This window comes from Embiotoca jacksoni, unplaced genomic scaffold (assembly GCF_022577435.1).
Source record: "Embiotoca jacksoni isolate LCO1_2020_lvr unplaced genomic scaffold, fEmbJac1.0.p SCAF_96, whole genome shotgun sequence".
Lineage (NCBI taxonomy): Eukaryota > Metazoa > Chordata > Actinopteri > Embiotocidae > Embiotoca > Embiotoca jacksoni.
Window position 1 is genome coordinate 745211 of NW_027185454.1, and position 25258 is coordinate 770468.

Below are 25258 nucleotides of genomic sequence, written 5' to 3' on the forward strand. Positions count from 1 at the left end.
TGGTACTGGAAATGGACAGCAGTTTGTCTGTTTATTTTGTCCCATGATACCCTCCCTTGCCTCATATACTGTGACAAAACAGCACAAACATCACCTGATCTTTAAACTTCAATAAGTTGCCTTCAGTCGTTCAACTGGTTAATGAATGAAATTAATTCAATTTACCTTCAGCCGTTGATTAATATTGATCGAATTACAAAGAGGGGTGGGTTTACTAAACAGTACAGTTGGTTGTATTTTAAAATGTGGTGCACAGTCCATGATTTGTGTTACTATGTGACGGGGATCTTTTTTGTTTGTTTAATTGCACATTTCCAAGCATATCAAATGAGCTCTACAATGGGGAAGTGGTTACACAGTGTGTGTCTGATGAGCAAGCATGCTTTCCACGAAATGATTTTCTGTTCCTCTTTATGGTCACTGTTTTTCTCTGCAGTATGTTTTCAAATGAGCAAATCATAATGCATGTTTACAGTACAGCTGTAAAGCAATACTTATTCTTGCCAGAAGAGGGACTCTTTAGCTGAAATCTTGAATTGCTCTACTTGAGTAATATGTGTGCAACTACCTGTGCAAGGTCAAAGGTTGAATTTAAGTTGAGAAATAAAATATGAATTATAAAGTGCTAAAACTACAGCAAAGTCTTTAAATGATACAGCTTTTTATGTCAAGAGGTGATTATTGGTGATCATTCGTGCAGTGAATGTTCATTCTTCATATTGTTCAGATCTGCAAATGATGTTTGTCCCATTTTTTTTATTCCTTGTACTTTAAAAAAAAGAGTATTTACTTACATATCTACCTGCATGTTTATTTCCTGCTGAGACTGTATATTTACACACACACACACACACACACACACACACACTCGCACACGCACATGCACATGCACACACGGTGTCAGTCTCATACCAAGTAATACCTGACCAAGAATCAGCAATAATAATACATGTACTGATATACTTTTTAAATATTAAAACCTGCAAAAATACTGTCTTTAAGGGGAGAGTCATTATGAGGTAAAAACATCATCAATAACACCGCCAAAGAATGTTTATTTTTATGTTAGTCACTTTGGATAAAAGCGTCAGCTAAATGAAATGTAATGTATTTCAACACCAGAAAGTTATCTAATGGTAAAATAAAAAAATATATATATTCATGGTGTGGTTAAATAAATATGGCCAGAATAAAATATAATGTGAGACAGATCCATCTGTGTTTGGGTATTGATGCAATGAATTCACTCTAGTAAAATAAACTTCAAGTCATCATTCAGAATTTACTACCTGCAGAATTATTTATTTCTTGCTGATGTTCCTCACTTTTGACACTAGAGGGTGTAAAGTTTCATGATATAATCCTGGACTCTCCTTCAGGTAACACCATTTCAAGTCACTTAAACAGTTTTTTCTCTAAAGTCGTCCCATTTCTATAAATGTATAACCTTTACCATGACCTCATATAATGAAAGAGTGTTCAACGTTGGGGATTTTTTTTAATTTTTTTTTATTGTGTACTGCTTTTATACCTGGTGAAGAGGGCAGTGTGCAGATGTGAATGCAGATGCAAAGTCTGTCACTCTGGGGGAGGAAAAATTGCAAGCTGGTAATCAATCTATCAAAATATAACAATGCTTTGGTTTTTCACACCATACAACATAGTTAACCAGGTCTTTCCTATTCTCACCACTCAATGCGGTGAGGAGGGGATTCACCCCTCTTCATCGGCTACTAAGACAATAAGCACAAAACAATATGTCCTTGAGTTATCTAGCAGTAATTATGACCCTTTTGTGTCCGCTTTGCATGCTAAATTACTATCAAATATCATGAAGAATGAATCGAAGAGCCTTGTGAGGAAGATATCATTCACGCTATGGTGTAACCTGTAAGTGCAGGGAACAATAAATCTTACAGCACCGGAAGTGTTTGTTTCCTATGGGGGGTTTTATACAACACGCAACGTGGGGATATTACTCTCTGGGCAACACTTCACAGGTTTTTGTTTGGACCACCTGTGCTGTGTGTGGGGACTGTGCTGTGCTGTAGTTCTCTGAAGGAACAACCTCACTTCACTGTACACACATACACACAAAGAGGCACAAACACACAGGCTGCAGGTGCATGGTGAGTGTTATTGAGTGCGTCCTGGTTACTAGCTGCTGTTTCTCTTTATACTCCTTTCTTCTAGTTTTCCATCAGCCCTTGTTTTCTTCCCAGGGCTTGGCGGATGCTTGTGTACAGCTCTGTTGGGGTCCCCAGACATTGCATCCTGCCTGCAGAAGGGTCATAAGTGGCCCCACAGGATAACCTGAACAACAGTGGGAAAGAGAGGGAGCGTGGGTCTCCTTTAGTAATACAGTTCTGACCACTTGTGTGACAAAAGCATAAATGCTGCCAAAAGCTGCTTTCAACTCCCATTATTAATGTGAGTGTGCGCTGCAGGTGACCAAACATGTCTATTCATGTGCTCATGTGCATGTTTGATACTTGTGTGTGTGACAAAGCATACAATGATAAAAGAGTGTGAAATTAAATATTTCTAGGAAGCTGTGAAGTCGGTTCTTGTTTATTCAAGTTTATCAAAGCTTTGATTTATTCACACAAACACACACACACACACACACACACACACACACACACACACACACACACACACACACACACGCATATCAACACACTTTCCTAAATTTTGATCCCTCTCTACATCACAAGAGGCCCCTTTTTGACTTCCTGTCTGTGTGGGAACCTTTTCTATCCTCTGTCACACATCAAGTGAGAGAAGGTCTCGCTTCTACATTTGCCATAAAAAGACAAAGTGATTGTCAATAAACAAGGAACAATTGAGCTCCCCAAATGTATTAAGCAGGTCCTTGTGCTGTTCCTCCAGGATGTTCATCAGTTTTAGACAAGCTTCACTTTTCCTGGGGATACTTTCCTGCATCAGCCCTCATCAAGTGCAACTAGTGGAACTGTACTATAGCCTTATTTGTGGGATTCACTGTTTCCTCCATATTCAAAGACAATTAAGTGCAGGATAATATGGCTGCATATTTATTTGTTCTTGTATAATTTTCTTATTTGTGTTTCCTCACTTCCATATCTACTGTAAAACAATCTAATAATATTATCTACAAGTGCCAAAAACGGCATTTTCCCTATCAGGTACCTGTCACACTTTCTTTAAAAGATAAATGTTCAGTAGGGATAATGCTGTAATATAGTTGGGAGCAAGTCTGCAGCTGTTCCAGGGGCAAGTTGCTCTGAGGTAAACATGGCTGCGGGAAAGCCCCATATTATTGTGCTCCGGATGACGTTCCTCACTCTTCCAGTGTTTACCGTGGAAATCACTGTGCCAGCAAGCAGGTGCTTCCTCAACAGCTCTTTTCTTTTCCAGAAGATTTGAGGATTAAATTCATCTCAGCAAGTTTAACACTCCTGCAGCATTTTTTTGGGAAGGAGTTTATAACAAATCTTCATTAGATGTATATCAATAAATTTAATTTATAGAAACTGATGAAAATGGTTATTCATAATTTAACAGGTTTTGCCTTTCAGCAACAGTCTTTACTGAATACAGTTTATCACACTTCCTCCTCAATGAAAAGTCACATTATACTCACAGCACACCTACTTTCATGTTAATGTCGGAAGCCAGGAGTTTGAACCCGCTGACATGACTGTAGTTTATATCAGACTCTTCATTTGAGACAATTTTCTTACTGTTTTACCTTAAAAAAAAAATTGTAATTAAGTTTGCACATTTGAATATAGAACAAATGAGACTGTACCCATTGCTAACGAACAAACGTATTCCCTTTAAGTCTGTCGGTCAATGCTCATGCTCGACCTTCACAAGTGTTTTCATTTAAATTGTCTATTTAGACTAGTTATATCACCTAACTCTGAACATGGCTCCACCCACCTTCAACCTGAACAGAAGGTCCAATTGGTAATGAGTAATTGAAGTCACCTGTCTGAATGTGCAAGCCTTTAAATTATGCTACCTCTGAATTCAATTACAAAACAAAAATTCTTAAACCTGTTCATGATTTTTGGCCACAAGGGGCCAGAAAAAAAATCCTCACAAGCTGACAGAAAGGCCTGGAGAAAGCTCTCTTTAGCACGTAAGGCTAAACAGATAGTGAACAGATGCTGAACTCGAAACATTTCTTCAAGGCTGGTAAATAAACAGCTGCTAATACTAACTTTGACAACTTAGCACTAGTTTATAAAGGTAGCTCGTGTACAACGTTACTGATAAATTAGCGGTTTGTTGATATGCGGTTCAGAGCAGTTAGAATAGCTGTATGTGGCCAGCTTAATTAGCTTATCATCTAGCTTTCTACCAAACGACATACATTTTTTTGTTGTTGCAAACAAACCGATAGTACTGACCTTAGACAACTTTAAACTGATATTTAGCGCAGCTAATGACAATGCAAAACTTGATGAAAAATCATTTAAAATAGTGTCAATATATAGTATTGCTGTGGCTGCTTTCCTATTATGGTCTTGCTAAAAACAGAGATAAGCAAGCTAAAGGCTGATCAGTGATCAGTTAAGTGTCTTAACCGGTCAGTTCTTTTTCATCTTATCCAATACTAGGTCCATATAATCTAACTTTACAGTCATCTCTCACTAAAAAAAAAAGCCAGGGCAAGGCAACAATAGACAAAATTTGACCAAACTTTCGGAGTGAATGCAGAGTGGACGCCACGGCGGCTCACTATTGCTTCTTGATGTACAAAGTAGTATTACAAGAAGGGACTGGTGTCTGGTGTCTTCAGTGTATTGGCGGTTATTAGGCTTACAGGATATAAATAAGTCAACTTTGGGTACTTGAAGTTGCTTTTTGGGAGACAGCAATCCTCTTTTAGTGGTTGTGCTTTCTTAACTAATGGTGAGATGGTGAAGAAGCACACTCCGCATACTGAACTCCTGAGTTAAAGTGTTCCTTTGTGGAGCAGGGGAATGTTGCATGTTGACATCCCTTGGAGTAGGAAGGACCTCAGAGGCTTCAGGCCATGGTCTTGTTTCAATAAGAAGAAAGCTTGATAATAGAGACCTGCCTCTTACTGGTGGTAAGCAGTCAATCAGAGTGACACCAATTATGTGTCACATGACCACAGGAGACTGTGAATGGAAACTCCGAGAAGGGCACATTCATCAGGTCTGTCTAATGGGGCTCACTATAGAAAGAGAATGGGAAAAAAGTCTCCATAGATGGCCCCAGGCACATCCAGTTACCATACTGTACCTCTCTAAAGAGGTTATTAGAAATTGTATATGCAATATCAATTATATTTAGAATTTTCTAGGATGGTAGAGTAAATTGTTAAGTCTCAAGTGACGTATTCATTTTTGGGACGATAGGCATGCGTGTTATTTTGTCATAGCAACCCAAAAACAACCCATCATTACTAACGAATTTAATGCTCTGCTGATTCTTAAAAAAAAAAAAAAAAGGCTCCACAAAGTATCTTTGGATGACCCTGTATGAATAATAATAATATAATAATTTGTATAATAATTGATAAGCTGCATTTTATGGATTTTTCTTTTTCACCTGTGCAATACATGTGTCTTTGTATGGTGACACATGTTTATGCTCTGGATAAGTGATTTGTAAAATGATCATTAATATGTTATTTTATTGCACACTTTAAAGAAGAGGGTACAAAGCCTCTGTTTATGAGTTGAAATCTCAGATGTTGTTGTCAAAGCTTAGATTTTTTGTTTTGAGTGATGTGTTTTTAAAAAAAAGACTACCAAAAGGACTTTCAAGTACATTTAATTTCAGAGACAGTATGTGCAGTACATTCATCAAAGGAAATAAACTCTGTAGCACAGAGAATAACATATTTTCTTACTGATAAACACAGTTGAATGGCCTAAAATACAGAACAATAGGATAGCATGTCATACATAAAACCCTGCATGTTACTTTTCAGAGGTGTTCATCAAATTATACCAACCAATTATAGCTTAAATGCAGTAGCCTGATGGTATTGACAAGATGTTTCCACTGATGTTAATTATCATCCAGTTTTTTGCTCTTTGGATCCAAAGCTAAATGCTGCCATTAACAGCACTGAACCCGCACAATAGAACATGATACATTCAGAATGAATATTATCTTATTCTGGATTCTGGATTTCCAGAAAACAACAATATTAACTAGAAAAAGATATACCTTAACCACCAGAATTAATTTAGTTCGACAAAATACATCCAGACACTTTCTCAATCCAGCAAAAAATGTTGAGCAGCAAAAATGGTGTAAATATACTCCAGCAATTTTAAGAATACCTACAGTATATGTGAAAGTGTGATATTTTAAAGTCGTTAATGTAACAGTCAGATACTATCATGTTCAGCCAACCATAGTTTATGATTAGTGTCATGTTCTGTCTAAGGCTCATAAGTGCAATAGGTAAGTAACATGAAACAAATACTCTATGACTCACAGTTCTTGAAAGTACATTTAGCTTTTCATAAAAGCTTTGCAAATCCCCTACATACAGTATATACATTCAAGTTTTCATGATTCTTTTTTTCATACAATTGTATGAGTAGTAGTTGTGCAGCTGCTCAATCTCATTCAGTCGCATTAGAAATGCTGAAGCAAAGTGCTTGTCATTTTTAGGGCTTGTTTACTAGGAATTCACAGTTGGAAATCAGAACAATCTAGATCAGTGATCCTGTGTTTTCTTCCCGACACAGGTGTTGGTAGGTATCCTCTGGAAGATCTGACTGTGTAAATGGTTTTGGTTTTTCCAAGGTCTCAAAGCACTTCACAGTTTTCGCCTCCCATTCACCCACTCACACACCGATGATGGAAGAGCTGCCATGCAAGGTGCTCACCTGCCATTGGGAGCAACTTGGGATTCAGTGTCTTGCCCAAGGACACTTCACCATGTGGACCCAGGGATTAAACTGCCATCCTTAACATTATTGAGCATCGCGCTGTACCGTCTGAGCCACAGCCACCACTTTATGACTAAAATTAACAAGAATAACTTTAAACTGCTGACTACTTGCAGTATCTATAACAGCTCTCTTCTTCCCAGTATCTACTTAAGACCCTCATTTTTCTCCTGCATCCCACTCTCTCTCAATTCTACATAGCTTTGACAGAGTCAACAGTCAACTTATGAAGAATCTTTTGTCAAACTCTTTGACTCAAGGCTTGCCCCTTCTTCTGGACTGTTTATATCAGTCTCAGAATCTTCAACATCAGCGTAAGTGCCGTCCTCAGATTCAGCGCTCACTTCGATCAAAGTCTCAAGTGGCATTAACAATGTTTCCCTGACTACTTTGGTAGATGTGTCTTGACTGGTTGCCTCATTTGTAACAAAAGGCACCTGTCCATCTTCAGTTTCTTCCTCTGGTTCCTCTGAGTCCTCCTCCGCTTCATCTTCTCCATCAGCGGAATCTCCCTCATTTTCACTCCAGTCTTCATTGGGTGTCTCGGTATCCTCATCTTCTTTCTCAGAGGCTTCAGCAATGTCTTCATCATAATCGCAGCTTCCCTTTGGGACACTGATACATTCACTTTGCGTGATATTTGTTTCTCTTTGATCATCACCATCTCCGTCTGCATTTTCTTCTGATTTGATTTCCTTGATTTCTGATATTTCATCTTCATCTTTCTCTGGTTTCAGCTCCACCACGGCGTCAGGGTCTTCTGTTTCGTCATGAGTCCCCCCTTGACGCTTGTCAGTTAAGTCACTTTCTTCGCCTGTACGTTCTTCTTCTTCGGCGTTCTCCGCAATCTTTTGATCTCGTGCAGATTCATCCTCTGTTTTATCTGTAATTGTTCCCCTTACTGTTTGAACTTCTCCATCCTCTTCTTCTGCAGATTCCCCCTCTGCTCCAGGTTCTTCTCTGCAATCACTATCAGTAATCTCATTCTGGGATATTTCAGGTTCTCCAGACTCTTTCGCTGCTGTTTCATGTCCTTCAATCTCATCTCCTGTTGTTACAGCTTCTGTGCAATCTTTACAGGTTGCCCCGGCCTCCCTTTCACTTTCATTTACAGATTCCTCCTCTTCAGATTCTTCTCCAGTTGTTTCACCTTCTATGGCAGCAGCACTGCTTTCTGCAACTTTTTCGCATGAGTCTGTCATGTCACACTCTTCAGCTGATCCCTCCTCCACATGTCCTGCCTCACTTAAGGTCTCGTGTGAATCCGTAGTTTCTTTTGCAGTCTCATCCTCCCCTGCAGTTTCTACGTCATTTTCAGGCTTGGACTCTGAATGCTCTTCCCCTGAATCGTTACTATTTGTGATCTCTGACGTATCCTCTTGTCCTGTGGTTTCACTTATGTCTGTTGTTGCATTGTTTGCAGATTCGTTTTCATCTGTTGCTGATTCATTGCTTTCTTCCTCAGATTCATTTTCTGTCACAGCTTTGGGGCTTTCTTTTCTGGCAAATTCAGGATCAGTCTCTACATTATCATGGTTGTCAAGTTCTTCTCCATCTGTTGTTTCTCTCATCTCCTTTTCATGAGTGTTTTTGATTTCCTCTTCACCTGAATTTTCCTTTTCTGTGTCTGTCTCTACATTCTCTTCCGTCTTTTCATCTTCACTTGTTACTGCTTCAGATGGTTCTTTGGCTGCATTATCGTTCTCCTCTGAATTTTCATCATTTGTGGAGGCATCCAAGCATTCTACATTGTCATCTTCACTGCCAGTAGTAGTGCCTTCTGCATCATCAATCGTCCCTTTATCCATGGTGTGGTCTTTGTCAGATTCATGTTCAGCTGTGTCTGCCACATCTTCTGTTGCATTAACATTTTCAACCTTGGTGACTTCACCTTCTTCCTCTTCCATCTCATCTACACTTGTGACAGCAATTTGTTTTTCAGCAGTTTCATCGTCAGTTACATTTTCAGCTGCTTCCTTGTCATCCGATTCATCCGCACTGGTACCTTCTACAGATGCCTCTTTGTCAGATTTGTTTTCAGTTGTAGCTACAACATCAGGTTCTTCTGCTGCATTGTTATCTTCAGCTTCATCCTCACTTGCGACAGCAACATCTTTTTCCACAGTGTTTTCGTCTTCACTTTTTGTAGAAGTCTGATCTTCATTGCCAACCATTCCTGCTTCCACAGCCTCGTCATTATCAGATTCATGTTCACTTGGGGCTGCCATAGTGTTTTCTTCGTTAGCTTCCTCATCACTTGTAACAGCCATCTCCCTTTCCACCATCAGCTCGTCTTCACTTGCCTCTTCTGCTGGTTCATCACCCGTGGCATCGTTCTCCCCTGTAATTTCTTCTTCATTTTTGGTAGCTTCTAAATCTCCTGCAGAATCATCTTCACTGGCAGCCCCAGTCTCTTCTCCATCATCAACCTTCTCTGCTTCAGCAGCATCCTCATTGTCAGTTCCTTCTGCAGCAGTTTCATCTTCAGCAGTCTCATCCTTTGATTCACTTTCTCCTGTGAGTGCAATCTCTTTTTCATCTTCAATTGCTGCTGCTTCGTCTTGGTCTTCTGATTCATCAGCGATGGCCGTGTCATTGTTTTCATCTTCAGACTCATTTGCACTGATGGCTGGAATCTTCTCTTCATCACTGACTTTTCCCTCTTCCTCAGCCTCATCTTTCTCAGATTCATGTTCACTTGTGGCGTCTATGGGGGTCTCTGCTGCCACGTTTTCATCCTCAGCTGTGGTGGCTATAGAAGCACCTTCTGTAAATTCCTCATCACTTGTAACAGCCATCTCCCTTTCCACCATCAGCTCGTCTTCACTTGCCTCTTCTGCCGGTTCATCACCCGTGGCATCGTTCTCCCCTGCAATTTCTTCTTCATTTTTGGTAGCTTCTAAATCTTCTGCAGAATTGGATTCACTAGCTGCACCAGTCTCTTCTCCATCATCAACCTTCTCTGCTTCAGCAGCATCCTCATTGTCAGTTCCTTCTGCAGCAGTTTCATCTTCAGCAGTCTCATCCTTTGATTCACTTTCTCCTGTGAGTGCAATCTCTTTTTCTTTTTCATCTTCAATTGCTGCTGCTTCGTCTTGGTCTTCTGATTCATCAGCGGTGGCCGTCTCATTGTTTTCATCTTCAGACTCATTTGCACTGATGGCTGGAATCTTCTCTTCATCACTGACTTTTCCTTCTTCCTCAGCCTCATCTTTCTCAGATTCATGTTCACTTGTGGCGTCTATGGGGGTCTCTGCTGCCGCGTTTTCATCCTCAGCTGTGGTGGCTATAGAAGCACCTTCTGTAAATTCCTCATCACTTGTAACAGCCATCTCCTTTTCCACCACCAGCTCGTCTTCACTTGCCTCTTCTGCTGGTTCATCACCTGTGGCATCGTTGTCGTCTACAGTTTCATCCTCGTTTGTGGTGGCTTCTAAATCTTCTGCAGAATTGGATTCACTAGCTGCACCCGTCTCCTCTTCATCATCCACCTTCCCTGCTTCCCCAGCTTCCTCATTGTCAGATTCGTGATCAGTCGTCATCTTATCTTCAGTTGTAGCTAATTCAACTGGTTCTTCTGATGATTCATCAGCCATAGCTGTGCCATTGTTCTCTTCTGAAGACTCATCTGCACTGATGGCAGGAACTTCCCCTTCTTCGCTGACTATCCCTTCTTCAACAGCCTCATCTTTGTCAGATTCTTGTTCACTTGTGACTGCCATTGCGGTTTCTTTTGCATTGTCATCTTCAGCTGTGGCAATTTCAGCAGGGTCTTCATTAGCTTCATCCTCACTTGTAACAGCCATCTCCCTTTCCGCCACCAGCTCATCTTCACTTGCCTCTTCTGCTGGTTTATCACCTGTGGCATCGTTCTCCTCATCTTCATCTTCATCTTCATGGTCAGATACATGTTCAGGTGAGGCTGTCAAAGCAGTCTCTTCTGCAGCTGCCTCATCCTCAGTTGTTGCTACATCATCTGGTTCGTCTGACGATTCATCAGCTTTGGCTGTGTCTGTGATCTCATCTGCAGACTCATCTGCACTGATGGCTGGAATCTTCTCTCCATCACTGACTATTCCTTCTTCCTCAGCCTCATCTTTCTCAGGTTCATGTTCACTGGCTGCTACACTGGTCTCTACTGCTGTGCTTTCATCGTCAACAGTTTCAGAAGTCATCTTCAGCTCATCTTTACTTGAGACAGCAATCTTTTTTTCTCCAGCAGTCTCATCATCAGTAGTTACCTCCTCAGTCAGTTCCTTTGCTGAATTGTCTTCCAAGATTGTGCTGTCATTTTCATCTTCAGACTCCTCTGACCCCGTAGCAGAAATCTCTTCTGCAGCGTCTTCTTTATCTGATTGGTGTTCCGTTGTCGTAACCACAGCAGTGTGTTCAGCTGCATTTTCATTCTCACATGTTGGGGATTCATCAATCTCTCTCTCAAATATATCTTCAGCTTTGTCTGCTGTCTCTTCTTTGGACTCATATTTGCATTCCTCACTAGCAGGGATTGCATCTTCAGTGTCATCTTCTGGAGTTTCATTTTTGGCAATAGCTGTTTCAGCTTCTATTATCTTGTCTTCAGCTGTGCCCACAGTCTCTAGTGTGAATTCTTCCTCAACTGTGCCCAAGTCTGCACTCTCATTTTCTGACTCATCATCCTCCGTTTTGCTTATCTCCTCTTTACTATCTACAGAAAAGACTTGTACTGTTTCTTCAGCAACAGACAATTCTTTTATTGTGTCATTTTCAGAACTATCTTCCTGAACTGCATCTTGAGATACATCATCTACCTCCTTTTCATCTGGTGCAAATGCAACATTTTCAGTGACTTGATGTACTTCATCTCCTTCCATTTCTTTTACAGCTCCAGAAATAACTTCTTCTACAAGTATTCCTGCTGCTTTATTTTCACAGTCATTCCCAGAGTGAGATGTGTAGTTGATATCCTGTGTATTGGCTGAATCACAGAGCTTCATCACCAGGATTCTCTTGAGGTCAAAGTCCATGACAACAGGGGCAGTTCGCGCAACTTCTTCCACAAGAGGTGGCCCAGATGTTGTATTCATGTTGCATGTTTCACACGGACAGTGTCCATCATTGTTTTCACTGCGCTGGTCACTGAAAGATGTCCCTGTTGCTGAGTCCTCGCTTTTTTCAACTGATTGTTGGAGCATGGCCAGCAGTCTTTGTCTTCTCTCCTCCGCTTGTGTTGTCAAAGTGCGGGACATCGCCTCTTTAGGAGGTCTTGGCATGCCAGCTCGAGCTTGAATTTTCCTCAGTTCTCTGTCGACGCTTGCTTGGATTCTTTTGTGAACCTCAGTTTTAAGCTCGTGTATCATCACGTCAAGCTGTTCATTATCTCCCAAGTTCCAACGAATCTTGAACTCTTTCATTGCATTGGTGTAATGTTTCATGAACTGCTTTTCAATTTTAGTCAATAAGGTTAAAACCCAGACAGGATCAGGATGTTTTCTGGCTTTTTGGATGAGAAGAGAACTATCCTCTGGACAATTTGTTTCAACTTCGTCTGACAGTGTTTGGCCATTGCTGTCATTTCCATAACTCTTGCTTGAGGAGGGCAGTGTTTCACGTAGTTCTGTTGGACTTTCTTTGCCTCCAATTGTCTCATCTTTTGGTGTATTATCTTCTTTTTGTTTTTCCTCATATATTTCCTCTACTCTCTCAGATCTCCATTGAGTATCTGCTTCTGTTTCGCCTTCACAGATTTTCTGTACTTTGTTGAACATATCACCGGTAGGTGCTTGAGACGCATCAGCACTCACATCATTACTACTCTTTACACCATCACTACTCTTCCCAGAACCCGTGGAGCCGCTATTGACATCCACACCAGAGGATGACGTGTGATTGTACTCATCATCCAGCGAATGGTGATCATCCTTGTTAACCACACGTTCATTTTCTGGAGGATCATAAAGCCAAAGAGACTGAAGAACATTCATTAGCTCTTGGTATCTCTTATCCTTTTCGTTTGCATTTTTAGGATTGTGGTCTATTAACTGCAGCTTCACAAGGCAATCCAAAAGACCTCCAGCTGCAGTGCTTAGCTTACGTCCATACACTGGAGATATTTCTGGTAAACTGTTACATCTGTCAAGTTTTGGATTTAAAAGTACTTTCATCACTTGTATGGATGAGTTAAATACCTTTGCGGCATCATCTTTCTGAGCAGAGTTATTATCTTCATTTGGTGCCTCTGGGCTTTTTTGGCGGTCATTATCAGGGCCACTGTTTATCACATCTCCTTCATTTGTGTCTTTTGGATTCTCAGCTGCAGCGCCATCATTGTTTTCATTATCCTCCACTCTGGCAATTTCCTCTGTCATGAGCTCAGTTTTTTGTCCATCACAATTTCCGTTCAATTCCTCGATGTCATATGTGTCACCCTCTGCTTGTATTGTTTTTAGCCATTCATTAACGACCTCAGTAGGGGATACGTTGGGTAGGCTAGATGGGACAAGCTTAAAGTCTTCAGCATCTGTGTTCCTCTGCCCGTGTTTGCTGCTTTTGTAATTTTTACTATCAGTGACACTCCCCTCAGCATGTGTAGCTTCCAATTCATCATTTGTCATCGGCTTCGACACATTAGATTTTGATTCTTCAGCTACTTGATTCTCACATATCTCTTTGACAAGATCTGAACTGGACAGAGTTTGTGACAAATCACTTTCACTTGACTCTGTGTGATACATGACTTCATTTTTGTCTCCTTTCGGTTGCTGAGTACTTTGAGAAGTCTCTGATGTCGCTGATTTTTCAACAGACTTTGGTTTGTATACATCTTCGACAAGTGTTTCTTCCGGGTCCTGCTTTGTTGACTTGTTTGTTTTGGAGACAAAAATGCTCTTATCACTAGAAACACTGGTCCTCTCCTCAGGAGACCCATCAACGACTGTAGACACCTTTAACTCCTCTTTGCTTTCCATATCTTCATTGGCTACTTTTGATTTTTTTGGTGTATTGGGCATACCTGAGTTCACACATAAAGTCTCTCCTTTATTCGCAGATGTTGTTGACTTTTTTGACCGTGCTGAACCTTTGGACTTCAATGACATTGCTCTAGATGCTCTGTCTTCACTTTCCTCAATTGTCACAGCAGGAACTTCAGACTTGGTGAATGCGTCAGATCGATTTGATTTTGCTGTTACAGGGGTAAGTGTTCTGTCCATTTCATTGTTATCAGCGAGAACATCAGAAGCTTTAGATTTTTTGGACTTGGCACTTGGTGCTCTTTCAGATACTTCCTCAGTGTTGCCTTCATTTTGATACTCAGGGCTTTCTCGAGTAGAAATGTGGGGGGCTATCAATGGTTGTGATTGTATTGAACTTATTGATTTAGCTGACTTGGCTGACATGGCACTTTGGGCTCTTTCAGCATTTTCTTCATCATATCCAATCTTTTCACCCAGGGTAACTCCAGATTTGTTTGACTTTGAGGTTTTTGCAGAAGTTTTTGACTTTATGGACATAATACTTGGAGGTCTCTCTGTTTGAACTGCTTCTTCAGCTGCCTGTTCAAATACTTTTGATTTCCCTGATCTTTGAATACCCTGAGAAGATTTTGATTTTGTAGAGACTGATGTCAGATTTGACATTATTGATTTGGCAGACAAGGGGCTGATTGCTCTCTTCTCAGTGTCTTCCTCTGTGTTTTGATCAGTGACGTTGGTACCCTTTCCTGCAGAAACCTCTGAAGCTTTTGATTTCTTGGATCTTGCTGAAGCATTTGAATTCCTCGATCTCCCTGATTTGATGGTGGTAGGACTTGGTGCTCTCTCCTCATTCTCCTCATGATGTTCTTCACCTGGAGTATTAGAGGGTTTTGTTTTACTAGATTTAGCAGAAATATTTGACTGTACTGATTTGGTGGATCTGGTTGATTTAGCTGACATGGTGCTTGATGGTCTTTGTCCACTTTCCTCTTCATTTGCATTGCTGTCTTCTGGAGGAACGTCACATACTGATACAGAAATATTTGATTTGGCTGTGGCTGACATGTGGCTTGGCGACCTCTCCTCAGTTTCTCCTCCATCATTTCCTTCATCAGGTTTGCCAAAAGAGACCTGAGAAGCTTTTTTAGATACCCCTGAACGATCTGACTTTGCTGATATCACTGATGCTGCACTTGGTACTCGCTCTACAGTTTGTTTGGCGGAGTTAGCTGACATGCAACTGGGTGCTCTCTCTGTGTTTTGTTCTTCAGCACTTCCCTCGCCTGGGAATGTACCTTTTGATCTTTGAGATGGTCTTGAGACATTTGACTTTGCAGATACACCTGACATGGCACTAGTGGCTCTCTCCTCTGCAACATGTTCTTCAGCTGGCACATCAAAGACTTTTGACTTACTTGATTTCACAGACCTGGCTGACTGTGTGGATTTGGATGACACTGCACTCGGCGGTCTCTCTTGAGTTTCCTCCTCACCATCCCTTTCATCAGAAATGTCAGTTGTGTTCCCAGAGCCACCTTCAGCAGAATTTGATTTAGCTGATTTGGCTGACAAAGCAGAAGGAGCTCTCTCTGACGTTTCCTCATATTCATTCACATCTTCAGTAGTAACACCAGAGCCTTGTGACTTCATAGATCTTTGAGAAACATCAGACTGACCTGAATTGGCTGACGTGCAGCTTGCAGCTCTTTCTTCTGTTTGCTCTTTGTCCTTTTCTTCGTTGGGGTTCTCAAAGCTTTGAGCAGCTGAAACATCAGAACTTTTTGACTTTTTCGATCTAGCAGAAATATTAGACTCAGACATTGAGCTCACTCTTCCTCCGTTCTCTGCATCACCAATTTCGGGAGGCATGTCAGAAGCTTTTGATTTCTTAGATCTGTTTGAAACATTTGACTTTTCTGATTTAGCTGATTTGATTGACATGCCGCTGGCAGCTCTTTCCACATGATCCGAATCAATAGCAGCTTCTATTGCTGGGGCTATCAAGACATTTGACTTATTGGACTTTGCAGACATTGCACTTTCTGGTCTGTCTTGAGTTTCTCCCTCATCATTTTTCTCCTCTGGATTATTTGTATCAGAAGGAACTTTAGAGGCATTTGATTTTATAGACTTTGTAGAAGTTCGTGACCATGGTCTGCCTTCTTCAGCTGGAACATCTGCTGGAGATTTTGACTGACTTGATTTTGCAGAAATATTTGACTTCACTGACATTGCACTCACTGATCTGCTTTCATTGTGTTCATCTTCATTTACCTTTTCAGCAGCGACAGAAGCTTTTGATTTCTTTGACTTAGCTGATTTTGCTGATCTGGCAGACATATTGCTAGGCGCTCTTTCTTCATTTTCCTCCTGATTAAATGTTTGGTCTTCGACTGGAACGTCCAGTCCTTTTGACTTAGTAGAAGTAGTTGACTTTGCAGTTTTGTGTGACAATGAACTCTCAGCTCTCTTTTGAGGTTCATCTTCACCATTTGCCTTTTCAGGAATGCCAGCGTTTTTGCCAGACTGAACATCAGAAACATTTGATTTGACCGATTTCGAAGAAGCGTGTGACTTTGCCGGCTTAGCAGACAAAGCACTTGGAGCTCTCTCTGCAGACTTTACAGATCTTTCAGAAACATGTGACTGGACTGATTTGGCTGACATGCTGCTCAGTGCTCTTTCTTCACTTTGCTCTTTGTCATGTTCTTCATCAGAGATCTGGAAGCTTTCTTCAGCTGGAGCACAAGTAGAACATTTTGACCTATTTGTTTTTGTAGATTTATTTGACTTAGCTGACACGGCAGACATTGAACTCATTGATCTGATTTCACTTTCCCCTTCTGAAATTCTTTCCTCAGGATCGACTACCTCATCTTCCAAACAAACTTCATAAACTTTCAATCTTTTAGATGTTGTAGAAACATTCGACTTTGCTGACTTTCCTGATCTGACTGACAAATTACTTGGAGCACGTTCTTCATCATCACATACATTTCCCTCTGGTGGACCATCCTGTTTTTTTGACTTGGTCGATCTTGCAGAATGAGTTGACCTTGCAGATTTGTCTGACATTGCACTCTGTGCTCTCTCTTGAGTTTCCTCTGCACCATTTATTTCAATGGGGCTAGTTTTGCCAGAACAAACTTCAGATGTAATTGATTTGAAATATTTTTTAGAAGCGTGTGACTTTGCTGATTTAGCAGACAAAGCACTTACTGTTCTCTCTGCAGACATTTCAGAAACATGTGTGGCTGACATACTGCATGGTGTTCTGTTTTCAGGGCTGTTGTCAGTGCTCTCCCTGTCATTTCCTTCATTAAGGATTTCAGAGCCGTCCTTGGCAGAACATTTGGACTTGTTTGATTTTGCAGAAATGTCCGACTTAACTGAGTAGACCGACATTGAGCTCACTGATCTCCCTTCAGTCTCCCCTTCAATAACAATTTCTTTAGAATAATCACCGCAGCCATCAGAAGGAATTGCAGAGCTTCTTGATTTCACAGAAGCATTTGACATGTTGCTTGGGGCTCTTTCTCCATCTTCTGTATGACTGGTAGCATCCTCATCAGCTGGAACATCACTGGGCTTTGACTTGTTAGATTTGGCTGAGATATTTGACCGTGTTGATTTGGCAGACACATTTGACTTTGCTGATTTCACTGAGAGCGCACTAGGTACCCTCTTCTCCACACACACTGTATTATTTTCTCTATCTGCCACGTCACTGCATTTTGATCCACTAGATCTCGCTGAAATGTTTGATTTGGCAGATTTATCTGACATTCTACTTGATCTCCCACCAGTTTCCTGTTCAACATCTCCCTCATCACGAATATCAGTGTTATATTTTGAAACATCTTGAGAAGCTTTTGATTTTGTAGATACTGCAGTGGCGTTTGATTTGCCAGATTTAGTTGACAATGCACTCTGTGCTCTTTCTGCAGTTCCCTCATCCTCATTGATTTCCTTAAAGCCCGAAGAGGCTTTACTAGATATTACAGATGTTTTTGACTCAGTGGATTTTTCTGACATGGCACTTGATGCTCTTTCTTCATTTTGCTCTCCATCATTTCCATCCTGGTGACTGTCACTGTCACGCCCTACTTTATTTGGAACTTCAGATGATTCAGATTTACGAGATTTATTTGACTTCACAGACTTGGCTGATTTGACTGATATTGTGCTCTGTGGTCTTCCTTCACTTTCCACTTCAGTATTTACATCATCTGAAATGTCATTACTTTCTCTCGCATGAAGATTAGCCTTCTTTGATTCTCCAGACTTTTTAGATGTTGCAGATAAATTGGACTGGACAGACCTTGCTGACATTGCACTCAGTGTTCTTTCACCTTCTGTGTTTTCAACTTGATTTTCCTCAATTGAAAGATCAGAAACTATTAATTGTTCAAATGATTTTGCAGAGGTAATTGATTTGGGTGACATGACACCGGGAGATTGCACATTGTCTTCGGATTTGTCCTCAAAACTTTCCTTAGCTTCAGAAGTTCTCGACTTTCCAGATTTTGCAGAAGTGTTTGACTTCTGTGACATTGCGCTTTGAGCTCTCAGGCCAGTGTCATTCTCATTTTCTTCAGCTGAGGTTTCAATGCTTTGCTCTGCAAATGCCTCAGATACTACATATTTTGATGCTGCATATGGGTTTGATGTAGCTGACATTGCACTGGCTGTCCTCTGCTCAGTTTCCTCTTCAGCATGTTTTTTACCTGGGAGAGAAGATACTCTCGATCCCTTTGATTTATTAGAGACTTTGGATTTTGATGACATGGAACTTAAAGCTCGATCTTCTTCAGCTTCCTCCTCAGGTTTATGCTGTTCAGCTGCCACGTCTGACTTCACAGATTTTTCAGATTTAGCAGACTCTCTGCTGGATGTTCTTTCTTCGGTTTCTTCAGCTGCAACATCTGAAATACCAGATTTGGATTTTGTCGAGGCATTTGAATGAACTGACATGGCACTTTTCAATCTTTTCCCCTCTTCATCTTCAGAGTCTCTGTTGTGTATTTCTTTAGATTTATTTGATCTGCAAGAGGCATTCGATTTGACAGACATGGCACTTGATTGATCTCTTTGGATCTCACCTTCTTCTTCAGCTTGGGTCTTGCTTTGTCCTTCTGTATCATCCTGGGCACCTGCAGATACGCCACAGTGACAAGCATGTGATGATTTTGATTTTCTTGACTCGCTTGAGTGCCCTGAAACGTTGGATCGTTTGTCTGTAGGGCTCGGAGATAAATGTTTCACAAGAGATCCTGTTTCCAAAACTCCCCTCTTTGTGGTCTCTTCCTTTTCAAGTTTACTATTTCGAGAAGATGCCCTTGAAGCACTTGGTGGGACATCGTCACCCTCAACATTTTGATTCTCCTCATCGTCTTTTAATACTTGAGAGGAAGCAAAAGTAACAGGTCCTGCTTGTTCTTCTTGCTCTGTGGTTTGAGCGGTTTCGACATTGATCTGATCATTTGGGCCACTATACATATAAGCAGCCACACTGTTGTCCAATGTGGCAGGCTGCACATTACACCTTGGTGAGCAAGTCTCACTCCTGATGATGCAGTACTCTACAGTTTCAGCTGTCTCAACAGTCTCCTTTACACAAGTTTGTCTCTCCACCACTTGTTCAATAAGGTCTTCACTTGATCTAGACATAGTTTTCTGATCAGCCACGGTCTTTCGAGAGACCACTTTACGTGAGGATGCACTTGAGCTGGAAGTTTGAATGCGGCGACTCGCTCCATGTGTCTCTGGTACATTTTTCCAGATGTCATAATCCTGGAAGTGACTGCCACAGTGTGGGCAGTGGGGCTCCGCTGTATGTCTTTGATAGTGCTGGGTGCTGTAAGCCTCATCTTGTTCACCTGCAGAGATGTTCTCAGATTCTGAATAGATTTTATCCTTAACCTGTGTAAAATGGGGGTTACTGTGTCCTTGGAGGTACTCGGAGCTCCTGTTTGTTTTCTTTTTTACTTCTGTCGACCAATGTAATGTCTCTTTATTTTGCAGTCTGAAGCGCACTTTCATCTCCATAGACAAACTGCCGTCTTCGTTAATGCAGACCCGTTTCTCTATGTCATCTTCTCTTATTCCGTCATCAGTCTGTAGGCAGGAATCAACATTATCTGGAGAGTCAGTTCCATCTGGTACTGACTTGTCCGATGACACTAACTGCCTGGCAGCTCTGTTGTCAGACTCCACGCTTGGATGGACAACACTTTTCTTTGCAGTGAGTCCTTGGTTTACCATCCAGCCATGAGAGATAATAAAAAGAAGACAAATACATCAAATTAATCCTCTTTTGCTTCTGGTGGACATAAATCATTTAATGCACTATTGTATTAATCAATTAGAATTAAATAGATACAAAACAAAATGACTTGTTTGATTTGAGGTAACACTTGGGATTACAACACCTTAATAATTGAAAGAATATTAAAGCAAAAAATTGTGTTAGAAATTAAACATGAAAATGATAAACTGTTTCTCCTACTCTCGTGTCCGTCAGTGGAACGTGACTTCCCACTCAGCTTTGGAAGCTTGTCATTGGATGTTTTCCGAAAATTCTCCACGATCAAAGGGTGAGAAGGCTCCCGTCCCACACAGACGAGCACAGTGGGGCACTGCAGCAGACTCTGAACACTGTCAATCTGAAACAAAACAGCAAAAAGTATCACTTAAACAAGAGTTTTTACTACTGAACAATTTGTTGCTATTTCCTGTAAGGAATACTTTAGTATGAATAAATTGGGAGTAGCAATTGATATATTTCAGTAGACTGCAAGTCTGTTTAAAAAACAGACTCAATAACTGCATTTTAGTTTCAAAACCACCATGTTTACAGCCCTCTGAGGAAAAAGACATGTTGTACAGGTGAAGGGGTTTCTGCCTGCTCTTCTTTTGATCCCAAAAAGTTTCAAACATTCAAAACTGCTCGCCATATCTTTTGAAAAAAATCGTGTACTTTTCATACTGAAAACAAGCATTTTTTTTTTACTCAACTTGCTCAAATGTGCAGCTCATTACAGTTGCATAGTTTTTGCCTTACAGATGTCCATCATTGATGTAGACATGTTCACAAGTGCCATGAGTAGGGTAACTTTTGCAACGATACCAATATAGCAATATAAATTTTGCCCCTACAGTAGAGTGCATATTTATGAAAATGTGATCATTGTGAAATTTGGACATGGACCAAACCTCTTTTAAAAAAATTTGAGTATCTCCTTTTTGTTTTTTAATATTATTCAATAACGTCCTCTAAATGATGAGATACTGTTGTTCCTTTATTGAACATCAATCATTAGTAAAAAAAAAAAAAAAAAAAGATCATATTTATGGAGAAATGTTTCCAAATAACTGTAAATGTTATGATCAAACTATTTGAATGGGGTTGGGACCATCCAGCATAAGACGACTGTGAGTCAAGCAGCAAGTCAAGACCGGATAATTATCCTAATCTGGGATGATCTCCGGGGAACTCCACCAGATGACAGTGCGTTCCCACAGTGATGAGCTGCCATTGTAACCATCTTGTGTATTGCAGGTCTGCTGAGTGCTTGGAAGAGGTCAACTAAATGTTATAAAGCAGTGGTGTGAGAGCTGTAATCTGTTAATACAGCATAATCACACTGCTTTATTATGATTTAGGATACCCCCAACTCCTAAAATGTATAATGTCGTACAGATGATTAACCTGAATAGATAAATGTTAATCATACAGAGGTTGAACAGAAGTAATTTGATTACATACTATTAACCACACAATACATTGTTTGATAAAAACCATGACTCTCCAAGTTGGTTGCCACATTTTTTTTTTTTACATTTTTAGATTTCAAAGGAGCATGTCATCTTTTTAGGTGTAAGGATTAAACTTCTTCTGTTAACCCCTCGTGTGAAACCCCTTCAAACAGCACTGGGTTGTTGAAAAATCCATTGTTTGGATATACATGTTATCCCCCAGACAATGACAGAAAGGCCATTAATGGCTTCTATACTATGTGTGTGTAATTTCTATTGCTAGTCATAAATAACATGTATATAATGCTGCCATTCCTGTTTATTTTATTTCCAAGTTTTCAATAGTGAACACTGCAGCTAGTTGACTGACAGCTATAAAATGCCGTGAGAACATGTAGCCTGAAATATTGACTGTTGCGTTGATTTCATTTCGCTTATGTGCAGCTGGTTTTGATGACAGTGCAGTTTTGAATTTTAAATCGGCTGTTGGTTAAGGCAGATGAATGGCTTCATCTGTGGTCACACAAAGCCCAGGTGAACATAATTAATTGCCACGGTGGAAGACACATTTCTGAGACACCTCTGGTATCAAAGTAGGGGAGTTTCAACGTTGACCTGTTTCTCTTCTCTCAAAAATAGCTCTGATTTGACCAAGATTAATGGGTTTTGGAGAGATATCCACAATCTGAATGTATGTGTGAGGGAATATCCCCATTTCATTCCCTCATGCACACACACAAAATATTTATCCCATTTCAGTTGAATTATAACAAACTACTCGGTGCGAACTAAATGAAAATGATCTTTTATGAATGTTCTTGTTGTTTAAATGTCAGTTGTACTTTTCTTGTTGAAGCAGTCAAACTCATTACTTCTTCTGAATGGGATTTTTGCTTTTTAATAAAGCATAAATCATCCTTTACTATTAATTACCTATTCTTATAAAGGACTTTAACAAATGCACTGCTCTTATAACAATTAATTTGAATTAAGCTTAAGAAGATAACTTTAAAATACCACTAATTGAGAAGTTATGATGTAGTTAATTTATTCTGAAAGTCCACCCTGGACATTGAAACTTTGCAGGACATGTTGGCATTTGTGTGCAATAAGTTACAGTACCATATTTTCCATATGTAACACTAAACCATAAATGTGCTGAGCGCCCTCCTGAAATGAATTCAACTTCAAACTGTGCATTTGACTAGTTCTCAGGTTGGACTTAGGGCATCCGTCCTATCACTAGAGGCCTCTCTTTCACTCTGGTCTTCATTCTCAGGGATGAATAACAGCAATATTAAACGATACTTTAAAACCAACATGCTTTTAGAGTAAGGCCAAATTAATACAGAGGAAACAACTCATGCAGTTAATTTCAGATTCGTCCATCCTTATCAATTCAGTAAAATACAAAGGAAGGTATTTATTTAGGGTCAAGCACTGAACCTTCTTGTTGTAAATAGAAGTTTCCCAACAAAAAAAGTATGAAGTCTTATTCAACCCCTGTAATCCCAAAAATTTTGAAAGTGAATGCCCAGAAAACAAGGATATATAAACTGAACGGCCCGGGTGTTTATGACCTTACCTTGCGTCCCTCCAGCGTATACAACTTCCTGATGTGGTACTGCATGAGTTCAGAAACTTCCTCCAAGAAAAGACCAAAACTGCGTAGACTCCTGCGGTGTAACACGATGGTCCTCTTGAATGAGGGGTCGCTGTTCTTCAGCAGCACCACCTTCTTGTTGTATCTGTGATGATGAATATGGCGTGCATGAACCAGCGGGGCCTCTTCTGGCATGCTCGGCTCTCTGATAACATACTGGGGCGGATGATGGTGGTGATACGGTGTGTGCGTGTGATAAAAAGGTGACAGGTGAGTCTCCACTGCTTCCAGAGCCTGGGCATGTCTATACTCAGAACAAAGATAGCAATCATCTACAGGTTGATGGGCCACTATGCCATGCTGGGGGAGCCTGGGTAGCCGGGTGCTATGATGCTTGAAGGGGAGGGAGGACTTGTGGGAGCCTTCCCATATAGTGTTGAAGCACTGAAAGCTGCGTTTGTGGGAGGACATTTTGAGCAAATGGTTCTGTCTGTACTCTAGATGAAGGACGGAAGAAGTGGGCAGGGCAGCTTGGGCAAACAATGACAGAGGTTTGTCATGTCTCTCTTGAGCTGCCTTGAGGAAGGTGTTGCACAGCACATCTGCATGGCTCCCGCTCACCCCAGAGACTAAAAGAGAGTTTGAAAAAATAGAGCACGTTAAAGAGCAAAACTGTGCCTTAATGCTATTTACCTATATTGAAAATTAGTACTTATTTTCGATAGGTGTTGGAAGCAAAGGAAAAATTAACAAAAACATTACTGTTTTCTTCTCACGAAACTTTGAATTCTAACCTGCATGAAGACAATCTACTGCCAATTGCACTTAAATGTCCATTTCAGCTTTCCCTCTTAACCAAGCATGGTTTCCCTGCTTCTTCTTTAATTAGTCTAAAATAATACCAAAACCGAAATGAGGCCTGACCGGCATGTCTGAAAAAGAAAATCCTCACAAAGAGACACCTAAATGTCTGCAGGTAACATTGCATCTACTGTTAACTTAACTCTAATTATACAAATTGAAAAGAAACTGAATTTTCTGTTTTATTCTGAATATGTCTAGCCACTTTTCCGGAGGTTTCTTCAGGTCAAGATTTAGCCATCTCACAATGACCTGAATGACTCCAAATCTTAACAGACGTTAACCTTGTGGTCATTTATTTTGTTGGAAATAGGGCCAAAGACTTTTTTATTTGCTTTCTATACCTAACACGCAATTTAAAGTGGGATACAAATGGCAGGGTTGTTACATGTCTGCAGACTGCTGTGAAGATCAAAGAGTAAATGAAGACAGGGATAATGAGGATACAGCCACAAATAAATCCTCCGAGTGACTTAAAATAAAAGGCTTAAGTCTCTGCTTGCAGTGGAAGTGGACATTACGTCAGTGATTGTCCCTGTCACTGAAGAAAATACAGTCTTAGCCAGCTTCGACTGCAATTAAAAATGCAAGGATTACTCATAAAAAGCAGAAATATCTGCAAAAAGCACAATGCATTCTTACTGTGATAACACATGGAGGTAAAGACAATTAATTGTTGCCCGATGAGAAACGGATGAAGCCCACTATGAAATGCAAATAAAAAAATCTGCAAAATTCTGTAAATGGTAAAATAGGCTAAGCTTGACTGACAACTATAAAGAACAGGTTTGGCTGTTGTCCTTGTTCTTGTATTAACATTGTTGTGGACATGCAAGTAAAATAGACACTGTTCGCTGGAGCTGAACATTTTGGCAGTGAATGGAAAAATAATTTATTTCTGTAAATATTCTGACATGTCATCTTTTGTATTTGGAGTTGAATTTATACCCATTTATAGCCTACAAACACATTTGATTGTCTTAGATATATAAGATTTTTCTGCTCTCCATAATCCAGGATTATCAAGGTAATGCTATTCCAGTTAATTGATGTGTGCGTCTTGAATACATTCTCTGGAAAATACAGTCTGCTTTAATATCAATCATGTCATCTTTGTCCAACAGCAGTAAGGTACTCCAGTATGATTTCTG

The 25258-nt window shown here is 40.4% G+C and overlaps 1 protein-coding gene across 1 annotated transcript; it reads right to left on the reverse strand.

Moving 5' to 3' along the window:
* Nucleotides 1-8809: 8809 nt before the first annotated feature.
* Nucleotides 8810-23875, reverse strand: rp1l1b (rp1 like 1b; the record flags this gene model as incomplete). The annotated part of the gene is made up of 6 exons (XM_069142069.1): nt 8810-13923; nt 14626-14757; nt 18988-19038; nt 19207-20146; nt 20383-20550; nt 23229-23875. Coding segments are annotated over 6 exons (7052 nt in total), but the record flags the coding sequence as incomplete, so codon positions are not given.
* Nucleotides 23876-25258: the final 1383 nt, after the last annotated feature.